The 14,044-nt window shown below is 33.3% G+C and overlaps 2 protein-coding genes across 2 annotated transcripts in view; both read right to left on the bottom strand.

Moving 5' to 3' along the window:
* Positions 1-14,044, bottom strand: part of LOC126810873 (COP9 signalosome complex subunit 1) — a 252,236-nt gene that overhangs the window by 156,834 nt on the left and 81,358 nt on the right. The window lies entirely within an intron of this gene.
* LOC126810869 (high-affinity choline transporter 1) overlaps positions 1,341-14,044 on the bottom strand; it is a 34,401-nt gene continuing 21,697 nt past the window's right edge. Inside the window, exons 2-8 of the mRNA XM_050536190.2 lie at positions 11,542-11,649; positions 10,465-10,620; positions 9,243-9,391; positions 7,639-7,791; positions 7,310-7,439; positions 6,637-6,854; positions 1,341-6,322 (exon numbers count right to left, since the gene is read on the bottom strand). Of these exons, the coding sequence (XP_050392147.1) occupies positions 5,675-6,322; positions 6,637-6,854; positions 7,310-7,439; positions 7,639-7,791; positions 9,243-9,391; positions 10,465-10,620; positions 11,542-11,649 (1,562 nt within the window). The 3' untranslated portion in view covers positions 1,341-5,674. The remainder of the gene's footprint in view (positions 6,323-6,636; positions 6,855-7,309; positions 7,440-7,638; positions 7,792-9,242; positions 9,392-10,464; positions 10,621-11,541; positions 11,650-14,044) is intronic.

Raw genomic sequence — 14,044 nt, 5'->3', positions numbered from 1 at the left:
CATGCCCATCACCGACGCGCATGAGTGCAACTTGATGTAGCATTGTTTCATGTGTGGACAGTACAAGGCACAAGTTACAAGGCTTAAATAGTGAAGTGGTTAGGGAATAGATTCGTCTTTTTTCCCATCATAATGCCTTACTCGCCTTGACAATTTTCGAGTCGCATGTTCAACTGGCTTTTTTGCTCGATTTTAAGACTCTTTTTCAACGATTTCCGAACGTTTACTTAGACGAAAATATCAGCCAAATAGCTACAGATGCAAGGAAATGACGGATAATTTTCTTACCCCCCCCAAAAAAAAAATCCCCTCTCAGCGGCGTGCCCCGTCTCCGCGGTCAGTGCCCTCATTTTGCAGGGCCCTCCTCCCCCTTTTCAAAATTCCTAGATATGCCCCTGATATCCTGCAGTGCAAGTCTTAAACAAAAAAAATAAAAACTCCACAAAACCCCTTCAAAATTTACTATAGGGGTTCTGCCTTTTGCTCTGACCTCTACACATTTTATAATTGGATTGTAAATGGTAGAATGACTCTGGATCTGTAATCTCCATGATTCTTCCTTATACTATGACCTATATTGCGATCAAAGAAATTCCTCCCTAGGGCCCAAATGAACAATCCTATGAATTTGAAAAAAAAAAAAATCATGAAGAAATCTGAACTCTATAGTGATCACAAGAAGTTGCTGGTATATAAAAAAATTAGAGGATGCTTACAAGGAATTGTGGACACAATTAAAAAAGTTGAACAATGACCTCTTTATTGGATCTACACCATAACCCAACAGTACATAAACATATTCCGGTAAGCTGCAAGGTCTGTATTGTCCATATATGTTATATACAGAAAACTAATGCTACAAATGTAAGAGCTAAATCTGCCTATTGCATTTCTTCCTTTGGGCCTTAAATGCTATAGGATAAAGTCCTCAACTTCAGTTATGCTGGGGAAAGACAGACTGAAGAAAATAACTTGAGAAAAAGAAAAACTGAGGTTTTTCTGTCGAGGGTTTTTTTCTGAAGTTTTTATTCCCCAGCATAACTGAAGTTGAGGACTTTATCTTGCTTATAAACCGTCTATGTTTACATGTACGCAAAATGAGAAAATCTCAGAATCCCCGGCCCCCCCGATGATTTCCTCTTAGGTAACATAAAAAGTGAATTTAAAAAATCACTCAAACTTCAGCATGCAGAATATATACAATGGGTTAGTTACAAAGGCAATTATAATATCACAGAAAACTTATGCCTGTGTCATTTTGTGCTGCTTTCATCAGTAAGCTGATCAAACTTTCCAGAGATGTATTATTGTTTGAGGCAAAAATATAACACAAATACAGATCATTTTGATTGCTTTACTAAATTCTATATCTTATATATTATACATCTATATACTTCTATTTATATATTTTCTTTTTATTATATATACATTGTTTTGTTTTTAAAACATACTATCACAATACATAAAATAATAATCACATTTCTGATGGAGTATGGTTTTATATACAAGACTAAAAATACTCTTAACACTTTTTGATTACAAAATCTGGTTTAATAAAACCATTAACTAAGAACTTTTTTTTAAAAGAATACCCTCGACTCTTTCTTGTTTTTCTATACAGTAAATATAATAACAGTTTGGAATGATTAAATACAAAGTATCTATCTCACAGAACAATTATGGTTTAGGCAGAGGCTCGTCTAAGGATTTGGTCGTGCGCGGCAATGTGGGGCGAACACCGTAGGTAAGAGCCCGGCCGTCCCCCAGAAAATTTTGAAAATTGACTCCCTTAGACTTGATTTCTGAGTACTTAAAAATAGTTTCGAAGATTTGATACACTTTTAGTTTTGGCATCTTGTTAAACCATGGATTGATTAATACCTTGTAACATCGAGATCAAAACACTGCTGCGGCTGACCCGCAGACAGAAATATACCCATAAAACAATCAGAAAGACGATTTTGTAAACCTACGCACCATGACATAGTATTGGCACATGGGAAAAACCTTGTCAGCGATTTTCAAAATGTATGTATGTTGCCGCCCAGTCTTCAACTTTTGGGCTCAGTAGGCGGCACAGTTTGGCCAGTGCGCGCCGCCTAGTCACCATGTTAAACGAGGCTCTGGGTTTAGGTGAAAATAAAGTGTTGAATTGTGTTCATCTGCTCAATAAGTAGTGGTGTTAGCTTTGGCAGAATATCTGAAAATAGGTCTACTTAATATTTTTGAATTGGACCTTTGGAATCCAAATTTGGGACATTTCAATGTCGGCTTAATCCAGTGAAATTTTAAATGTAGAATGATATCATTCTCACCAAACAATGAATGCATGCATCAGATTTTCTCACTCAAATAACTCATTCCCTTTTAATGGCATTAAATTCCTTACTGAATACAATAATTTCTTAATAGTTTACAGGAATGTTATACTTACAGGAAATCAAAATAACAGAATGACATAACACTCAAACTACTAACAGTGAGATTAAAATAATGATCACATAAAATGTAAGAATAACATTAATGAATGAAGGCATATCATCTTATAACACAACCAAAAACTGTTGAGGTCAAAAAGCATTAACAGAATTATCATTAATCTTTTGTCCAGACCTTTCTTTCTCTGTTACTGCACACAATATTTTAAAGGAGAGATTTACAATAAAATATAGTACCATACTTTCATCAGTCTCGAACATGTTCCTGAAGCAACGACTGCGAGTTTCACAACATCTGGCCGTTTCTTGTTTACTTCACAATTCAGGAACTTATAGCTATGTTATTTACAGACACGTGAGCAGTAGCGTCTAATTAGAGGTTGTGACATTGCGACCTCCACCGAAACCTTGACATAGAATGAACCTTGAACTTTGCAACTCGATTATCACAGGTAGACATTTTAGTTTGAAAGTGCGAGACTTGGTATTCACGACGATCAAGGAATCTGATAGGCTTACAAGTTTGGCTTGGATGCAGGGTATTATGTGAAGCCCTTGATAAGATGTACGTAGTTAAAGCGAGATCAAGCCTTCTATTAAAGCGGAGTCTCGAAGTGAAATCCAAATTACTGATATCACAAAACAACCGTTATGGGTCTCATCACTAACAAAGTTAACTTAAAATACAGGTAATTAAAAATCATAAACAAAACAAATGATAATAACGATATCTGTAAAGACAACAATGACAAAAGTTTCCATTTATAACAAATTTCTAATACAAATGTATAATTTGAGCATTCAATCATCTATTTTTCTATAACAGCTATCAAGCAATGTATTGTTAACTAGGATATGATCATTTCATTTGACTCACAAGAGTTTCATCACAGAAATAATCACTTATATATGAACACTGAATTGCTAAAATTTACCATATAAGCTTATAACCTATTTGACCCAAGACTGAACAACCTGTCTGGCCTGGGGTTGTTAAATTACATAAATACATCATGTATTGAGATATTTTCTTCCAGGATATAAATACAAGTTACACTGTAGATGAGCTTTACTTTTAGATACATAACGTATCGTGAGGTCGACATTTTACAAAACCCCCAGTCATTACTTATATAATTCAAAATTACTCAAAGAATGATGGTGATTTTGCATGAATATTAAAAAGGAGAAAAAAGGAATGCAAGAGAAATTTAATTCAGTTTTATTATTTAAGTGCAAAATATGATACAACCAGCTGTTATACTTCTTACTCTGTAGAACTCCAACCTTGTTGGTTTTCTCTAGGTCCTCCCACTGCTAAAGACCCCTACGTGCAAGCAAATTATTGAAATAAAATTGAATCATATGTTAGACCGAAATGACCTAGTTTGTGGCGAGTAGACGTTAAACCCCATTTCTCTCTGCAGAACTATTTCCCTAAAACTATATTGTATTATGCACGCAAATGTCAATCTATTAACATCCATCAGATCTCAGGAGAATGATATACAAAAGTCATGTGAAAAAACAAATTATTTCCATGTTTAATAAAACGGAGGAGATCTGGGGGCTCTGTTTGCCCACCAATAATTTTAAAAGATAGGTTGCCAGGCAACAAAACATACGCCCACAGCAGCTAAGAGTTGTCGCATATCTTTACTTTTGTCGGTAATGAAATATTTATAATACACTAAAATCTGATTAAGAGTAACAACTCATTAAGTAATTATCAGAAAATCATTAGAATTTGTTTGGCCCATGCTAATGTTTAGCATACAAAAAATATAATTTCATGGATTTAGCTGCTCAAGTTAACAAAAATCATTGAAAATCAATATACTTGTTCGTCTCAAGACCTTAAACTCTGTGTATCAATCTAAAGTCAATCGAAACGATTATATATATATAGGCGTAAACACGGTATATAAATTTAAAGTCAATCGGATATTTCAAAGTTATCAACTCTGGCAGTAATTATTGGAAATCGTTGAAAATCAATAAGCTTCTGCGTCTCATGATCTAAAACACCGTGTATAAATTTAAAGTCAATTGGATATCAACTTTAGCCTCTAGAGCGTCCGTAAGAGTTTTCTAAGTGATCATGGGCCATAATTCTGGCAGTAATTATCGGAAATCGCTGCAAATCAATAGGCTTCTTCGTCTCATAACCTTAAACACTATATAAATTTAAAGTCAATCAGATATTAACTTTAGCCTCTAGAGTGACCACAAGATTTTTCATCTGGACGGACGGGGGCGACGAAAATACGACCAAATTTCAATGTGGGCATATAAAAATATTTGGGATATGTTTCAGTTATCAATACCTTCTACCGTGGTTAAATGCAACATTCCCACTTAGTCACAGACTTGCATGTTGTAGAGTCTGAGTGATTTCTTAACCCATCCTGCTGTAAACCTACTATAAACAATAACATGTGAACCACTTGACGTGCTTTTTATGATCCTCAAAGTTATGGGGTATAGGTCAACATGGCGAGAATATTCATTCACTTTGATTCACTATTTCCATTCATTTGACACTTTCCACAGGTAGCAGGCATTGAAGATGGACCTAGACACTGTGGTCGATCGCTTTGCTAAAACATACCCAAATTCAAGAATTGTCCTCGTTTGCCCCAGCTTTGCTCCTCCATCCATCAGTTTAGAAATATGAAATCCTTTAAATTTTCATTTATCTGTTTATTAACAGAGAAAGAATTATTAAGTACAGACCCAGTTGGAAAATATAAATGGAAAGGTATCTATGGAATGACAACATGAATTATAGGCTACAATTGCTGTTCAATGATGATGCTGGAGACACACTGCACGCTATATCTATCACATGAAGTTCATGTCATGAACGAATATTGCTCATATACACAATGAAATTTGATTGTATAGTTTAATACACTTATTATGATATGTAATATATATGATATGTTATCTGATCCATAGACTAATAAGTTATAATTGTACAACCCCAACTGCTTTCAAATATTTCAATCTAGATAATTACTACACTTATTCCCATTGTCATTTCTGAATCATTCAGTTATATTTTCTATTGTACAAGACACACAAAGTAAGATATGTATTAAGATCCTGTGAAAATTTAGTTAATCATCACACATTTTATTGACTAATAATCCACCAGTTGTAAATCCTGATCTGGATTATATACTATGCATGTAATTAGTTACATGAAAGAATGATTTAATGTACACAGTCACCTATTCTTTAGCTTCTGATAGAGAGTATTTGTATTCATTTGCTGGTGTGATTACACTAGATGGCTCTTCTTCATTAAGTAAATCTTCTGTGGAGAATTTTAAAGCAGGATTAACTTTTCCATTAACTTCATTATATTTTGTTATAGATGTCATCTCGTTCGGAGGCTCACGTCTCGACAGAATGATGCTCTCTTCAGGAATGTTGACAACACACAGGAATATATCATACCTTGGTGCCAGACGCCCACTTATAAACAACTCCTTAAACAGACGTGAAACAAGAAGAATACATGACAAAGTTATTAACATGGAGAGTGTTTTGAATGGGAATAACTGTTCACCATATTCCTCCTCATTTTCAGGTTCAATAAACCATGGGTATTTGATAATTGCTGTAATTTTCAAGGCCGGTTCACCTCCACCCAGACGGAAGAACATTCCAATGATATAACCTGCTAGTGATCCATATGTATTGGTATCAGCATACAAAATACACACAAGTTGTGGAAAGAGCACAACATACACTAAATCTGCACACAAAAACCATAACTCGTAGATAGAAGATACTACTATAGCCATCGCAGTTGCTAAGACGCCTACTCCAAATATGGCTGCTCTCATAACCCATAAAATCTCCCTTTCCGATGCCTACAAAAAGAAACAAAAAGAAAATAACGTTTTAAATAATGTGTGAGAAAGCAACTAGGTCATTTTGGGACTAACAGTTTATCTTATTTCTCTTGCACACATGCGTCTTTAAAAATGGCTAGGCATGTTATCAAATCCTTGTCACTTACAAGTCTGGGATTGAAACCACAATACCTGCATCTTATGGTCTACAATTGCACACATTATACTGCTTGGTCACTATAATCCCTTCTTGAATAATGTACAACAGATCCACAGACCTAAGTTTTTCTCCACGTGATTTACACTATAATCTGGAGTAATTGTTGGCCTACCTTTTGTCTAAATATAAGTTTGTAAATATTCCTAGCAAACATGGAACTAGCAGACAAAATGGAGGAGTCAGCTGATGACATGACAGCTGCTGACACAGCGCCTAGACCAATAAATGAAACCCAAGCTGGACATAAAAACTGGAGACACATCGGTAAAATAAGATTTAAATTTTGTTCAGGGATAGGTAGTTCTCCATCATACGTTGTTTGATTCCAATCTATAAACAACAATAAGAATTCATGTTAATTCAATATTACAACGATAAGAATTTACGTTAATTTAATATTACAACAATAAGAATTTACGTTAATTCAAAAGAACAACAACAAGAATTCATAATTAAAATTCAATAGAAAAGTATGAATTTATGTTAATTCAAAAGAACAACAATAAGAATTTATATTAACTCAATAGAACAATAATAAGAATTTATGTTGGTTCAATAGAACAACAATAAAAATATATGTTGATTCAATAGAACAACAATAAGAATGTATGTTAATTTAATAAAATAATAATGTAATATGAGGATAATAGTGTGAGAAATGAAAATAGTATGTCTGAAAGAATTAGATGATTCGCTAAAAGTTAAAACAAAGAGCCAAGTTTTACGGTTTCCTGGAATAAAATCAGCAAGACAAAAATATGGCACATCAAAAGGGTTTACATTACCTGTAGATGCCGCAATCACACCAAATAACACTGCCGGCAAGGCCATTACTATACAACCAACTGATGCTATATATGATAAGATTTGTGCACTTCGAGCAGATTGAGATGACAATACTCTTTGGAAATATACCTGAGAAAAAAAGGAAAAAACACATGGCAATTTATCATTCTATTATTTGATGTGTGCCCACCAAAAATAAATATTGTCCTGTACTAGAGCACCTTAATTGAATAAAAAAAAATGTGGCAAATTAAAGTTGTGTCTTGTACATCAAAACACAATAAAATTAACTAATATGTAACAGTATTTATAAACAACAGGTACTTACCTGCCATGGTATTCCCCCAAATATAAGTAGTAAAAAACTGTCTATGTAGGATCCAGCTCGAAATGGTTCTACAGTTTGTATCCAATTCTCGGTTGCATTGGTAGTCAATGGTGCTACAGCCTCATTAGTCAGGGCAAATGGTACACTAAGCCACTGAAATTAAAATTAAAAACATTATATGACTACCTATAGAACACAGTTAGAAAATCTGTATGGATACATAATGATTATAGTTTTGCTTCAACAGCCAATAAACTGCTATCGTAATATCAAATCTGAAAAAATCGTTTTGCATAATATGTCAAGTGAAATCAAACAAGATGTAACTTTTCTGGGTCAGTTTAAACATTATATTAAACTACATCAATTACACCTTTAAATTAACAAATCTTGAAAAAAGATTTGAATATGATCTGTTGGGGATCGGTTGATTATGTAAAGAACATGGAGCAGAAATGAAACGTTATTTAAAAGTTCTTGATTGAAACTGTGCATTTCGTCAAATGGATTGGAGTTAATAGATTGAAAGAGTTATCTCCCATTAGTGCACAGCTTTAATCAATTCTACATGATTATATGCTATAGGATAGGTTAAACATATTCCAAATACGTGCATAATTCTAAACTAAAGCTCTATGGTAGGGTTGATCCATAATGTGCAATGTCCAGCTGTGACACAAATACAGTAAACTAGTTCGGTATTGTTACTGATGAAAATAAAGAGCAGTAACGAGTGCTAAAATTCAATGCTAGACTTCAAATTGGCCTTTGCAAAGTTCTTGTTTTCACCAATCTGAACAGAACAGTAGGACGTTAAACCCCATTTCATTTCATTTCACCAATCTGCACAACATATACACTACAGGCATGTCAGTTACCCCACTTTGAAAGTTCACTGAAAATGACGCCTGCCTGCATTAGTGCATGTGTATGGAAGAGCATGTGTTTTGACTACTTTATGTAAAGAAATACTGTTTTCACTTCATAAGTTCATGAAAAAACAACAACAAAAAAAAACCCCTAAAACTAGTAAAGTAAGGAAATTATAATAATTATAGAAGGTGCTTGCAAGACTTATGGTAGGTAACAGTTGCATTCAAAAACAAACTATGGTTATGAAGGTAATGTAGATATTTAGTGACTTAAACTGAAACTGAAACTGAATAATGTTTCTGTTTCTTTCAATCCTTGTGTAATTGCCCTAATTTTATTCATAATTCTATTTCTACATTTTGGAAGTTATTTGAGAATATATCAACTCTGAAAAACTAGAGAACAATTTGGCCAAAATCTACAGTAGGCCTAAAGCAATACAAAGTTCGTGTGACAGCCAAGGGACATTCAGTAGGGGTTCTCCTGTAACAGTAACAACTAGCTGAACAATTCCAGCAATCAGCTGCTAACAATGTTATAAAAGCAAGCCTGAAACAAAGGCATCTGTCGCACTTTGTCAGGGGAAAATGTAGGCACATATTTGGGGGGTTTTATCAGTGTTTTGAACAATATTAATAATACAATATACCAGACTCTAATTCATAACTGCCTGGTATTTTGCCAGGTACAAATGAAAATCATAATTTCAAAAAATCAAAAAAGTGACTTACAAGACCAATGAATATACAGAATAACTGTACAACATCTGTATACGCTACAGAATATAGACCACCAGTTAATGTATAGAATAAAGCTATACATGATGATACAATAATAGCTGTATTTGTATCAATATCAACAATAACAGATAATGTAGCACCTGAAATTATAACCAACAAAAATCTTTATAATATTTATCACATAAAACTTAAACAATTTTAGTCTAAACATCTAGGATTAACTAAACGTTATTTTGTTCACATTTGAAAATTGCATTTTGTTTTCATACATCATACTAATATTTATTTCAAATCATGTTTCCACATAAAGTCCCTATTGTGGTTTTGTGTGTTTCTAGCATGATCAGCAGCTGTAGAGAAATTTTAGTATTTTCGGTGGGAAATAAATATAAATACAGATGGTCTGATTTGTAGTATTAGACTTAGAGAAGAGTTGACTGTCTTTTGCAGTCAATGGCGTGCAGACTAAATCATATATGTATGGAAAAACATAAAACAGAAACAAACAACAATGTATAATTTGAATTTTGAGAGTGAACAAGTGAGACATTTGACCAGTTTTCATTGTCAGTCTATCTCATTATATAGTATGAGCTAAGGGCTCTTTCCAAACACATTTGTAACTAATAGACAGTCCTAAAATCTGCATCACAGTGTTTCAGACCATAAGAATGTTACCAAGGAAAAGTATTGGGGTTATTGTCCTAGTTTTGTGCTCCATCCGGGATAATGAAGACGGGCATATGCCCAAACAGAGGCACCACAGCCTATTCTTATTCCAAATTATAACTATTAAGGGTTCTTTTACGTGCATGCCAATGTGACACAGGAACTCGGTTTTTCGTCCCATCCATCCTGCACCACTGACAACTGGGAAACTATTACAGAATATGCCAGAGGAACTTTCTTGGCCAACATTTTGATCAAATTTGGGACCTTATTACCAGTGATTGCTGGGAGGGAATCATTTTGCTTGATCTGGAACTTCAAGTTTTATCAGCCTTGCTTATGACTGAATTATCAAATATCCCTATATATATTTACAAACATATTGAAATGAGACCCCAGGTTTTGTCAGTCACCCTTATGACCGATTTTTCCTGTACATGTCAACAAAAAAAATAGAACTTGGACACAAGGATTAATTTCTTGCCCTTGAGTAATAATTATTATGGATAATCAATTTAAGAAACTAACTTTTTCTACCACTCACCCAAAGCTGCAAGTACAGCAGCTGTCCAAAACACCTCCCCTAATAAAGCTGGTATATACAATAATCCTCCCATACGCTCACCATATCGAATCTGGAAGGGATCTAACATTGTTACATAGCCCTGAGTACGCATTTTATTTGCAAAAAATAGTCCTCCTATAAAAAAAAATAAATAACATAACTTTAAGATATGAAGAAATAACATACAGTACTCTTCTATTTTACATTTCTCACATTAGTTGTAAAGCATTTTACTGGAAACTGCAAGTATTTCAAATCAATATATTATTATCTATTATCTGTTTGTTTATTTTGGTATTGTATGATAAATCTGAAATTTACTTGATCATGATTGGACAATAACGCTCCATTAATTTTGGGGCAATTCATGATGAACTAATCTTAGCATCAATGTTAACATCCAAACAGTACACTTTTTGCATAATGAAAAAACACTAATAGTTAACACAGTGTGTAACATTAGATTTTATTAAGAAAATAAAGCTGATATGAGTTTTAATAAAACTGCTGGTTGTGAAAATTTTGTCCAGCTACAGCAGTCACAGAGTCAATCATAATCATTAGGTTACTAGAATAGTTGCCTACCCTTCATTTTGACTTTGAAGTTCAAAGTTTGAACGTCTAGAAGCAAAATTTTCCAGGACAATTAAGGAGATTAAGTTTGATGATGAGCATTATCTGCTTAGGCTAAGCACAGATAACCAATTAGATTCATTAATGCTTTGGAATACCAGAACTCTGAGTGAGAGTGATGACACTTTGGTGTATAGATTCATTACTTTAATACCTTGACTAAGTTCAATAATTAGCAGATAATTAAAGATACATTATGGAAGATTAGATAAAGAGCTGGCAGTTCTCACTATACTAGTTAAAAACTAGATGATGTAAAAAGGGAATGTGCTGAAAATTTCAGTCAAATTGCTTCACTCTAAGCCAGTATATTGTCAACCTTTTTTGCCAACGGCACACCTTGGAACACATGAAAACATACGGCACACCTGGCTAAATACATATTTTTAATATAAATCATATTTTATAAGAAACAATTCTTACCAAATACAAGACTTATAGCATAACCAAATGGAGCTTGACACCAGACTAAGCCATACCGCACAATAATTTCTGCTGTACCATTTATATAAGCTCCACCAACCCATGTAGCTGAAATAAAAAGGTTGAGAATAATATTTTGGGAAATAATTATGCATATGAAACAAAATTTACTTAATAATATTTCTAAACATCTTATATCTAGACCAAAAAGAAGCAGTCAAAGAGTGCTTTTTCATGAGTTTTTGGGAGAGGAACTGGTTCCCAAGCTCTACTCATCTTGCTGTTAGTTTCCTTGGGGGCAACACTCTTCGAAACAAGCGGTTGCCATGCAAGATAAGCCCATATTTTGCAAGAAATTTGTCTAGCAGTTTGAACCGATTTTAACTCAAACTCAACCATCATTATGATGTAACGGTGATATATTTAAACGGTTTTTAAAATTGGATAAAAATTGTGACTTCTAGAGGGTTCTCAAGCTAAAAACGTGATTTTTCGTACAATTAGGGGCCATAATCCAGGAAGTAACAGTCTGATATGCGCAAATAGTAAAAGAAACCAACTTCTTTGGGACAAAAATTGTGACTTCTACAGGGTCCACAAGCTTTGTATTACATACTTTTACATAATTTGCGTACAAGGAGCAGCCATTTTGTCCGGCAGTTTCGGTCCGATTTTCATGAAATTCAAACTCAACCATCATTAGAGTGTAATGGTGATATATTAAAAAGGAAGAAATGAAGCGTTAAATTCAGGACTTTTGAGATCAAGAACAATATTTCACTGGTATTCCTGTTACAGTTAGTACTTCCGTCTTCTTTAGCCTACATGTAAAAATTATTCTTTAAAATGAAATGATACAAATTCTATTTTCATAAATATATTTGGTAAAGGCTAATATTTAAACATTTCTTTGTAACCAATTTACAATTTAAGAACTCTAAAAAAATATTTTTTATGAACAATATAATTCAACCTTAAATAAAATAAAAATCATTCAAAGAATGTGCAACTTGTCTTGAAAGATTCGGTTCTGATACAAAAGACATTATCATGCACTTCAATGCTTGAAGAAACTCAATTAATCTTTCAAAAATACATGCTATGAATATAGAGAAAAATTCAATAGTGTCTGGAAAAGAAAAGCATAGATTGTAGAGACTGTAATATTGGATCAAAATTCATACGAAAAATACTTTCTTTTGAATAGAACTCATTTATTTGGCAATATAAACATGGCAGCCAAATTGGATAATCCAAACCAATTGACGGTTAAATTTTCAGGACTTGCAACTCCATTTATATTAACTTTGCAATAGGCTGGAAAGCAGGCAGAAAATGTCAAATAATCACAAGAGTAAGCCCATTTCAGCTTCAGCTAAAACATCCAATTGCCTGCAATGTAATTTCTATCCGACACGGAGAGCAAATATCTCATCGATTGCCTGTTAGATTTGCTTATCTTGGTCCAAAATCAATCAAATTCCCCAAAAGTGGAAATATTATTATAGACGAATCTGACAGCAATAAGCCTGTGAGTCTTAAACTAACATATATAGCTGTGACTATCAACAATATTTTTAAGCAAGGAACTGTTAACTCAAAATATATCAGAAGAACATGCATTAATTTAAGAACAGTTGTCAAAACTGTCAACTTTTATTGTAGCACAAGTTTCTCATATTTCAGCAGCACTATGAATGTCACACTTGAATGGAACTTCTACCTTGATTCACATTATAATTACTGGTACAATATAAAACAGTTGTATTTCTTTGTTTATTTTCCTAAGGCTGGATTATGCTCAATTTATCAATTCTAAATTTAAAAGAAGTAAACTAGTCCAGTAGACGCTCTGAAAATCATGTATTATAATCATCTTGTCCATAATTATAAATTTCTACCCAATACATCCTTATATTGATATCATGATAATTGTTCATGTTTATGATAAGAAATTTAGATGATGATGATGATGATAGGGCATATCCTGTAATTAGCTTATACTGATAAATCTAATTTGATAATTTGTTGTACAATATGGTTACACACTACAGTATAATTTCTTGTAAAAATATTTGTTTAGAATTTGAAAACTGTCACAAATCACTTGTATTACAAATGATTATAGATTTCGCAATATAAAAATAAAATTAATGTAAATCCTTTATAAAAGTATAAAATAGGCAACAGTTAATTACCTTTTCAAAAATGTCAATGACTGAAGGGAGATTTATGAATCCACTATATCTAATTCATTTAGGTAACCATGCAAGCAATCAACAATAAAAAGTTGAAAATAAAAAGTTGGAACAAACCCATTCACCTTATTAATATGAATATGCCTCAAAACAATTTTTCCCATTTTTCTAAGGACTGGGTTCCCAACTTTCGGGTTGCAACCTCAGTTGGGGTTGCAGAGTACTTTTCGTGGGAACGTGGCGGACTACTCTAAAACTTTTGAATAAATGCTATGTTTTCATGAAAAGTATATGGGTACAAGAGC

This window comes from Patella vulgata, chromosome 2 (assembly GCF_932274485.2).
Source record: "Patella vulgata chromosome 2, xgPatVulg1.2, whole genome shotgun sequence".
Lineage (NCBI taxonomy): Eukaryota > Metazoa > Mollusca > Gastropoda > Patellidae > Patella > Patella vulgata.
This window is presented reverse-complemented; position numbering and strand designations above follow the sequence as displayed.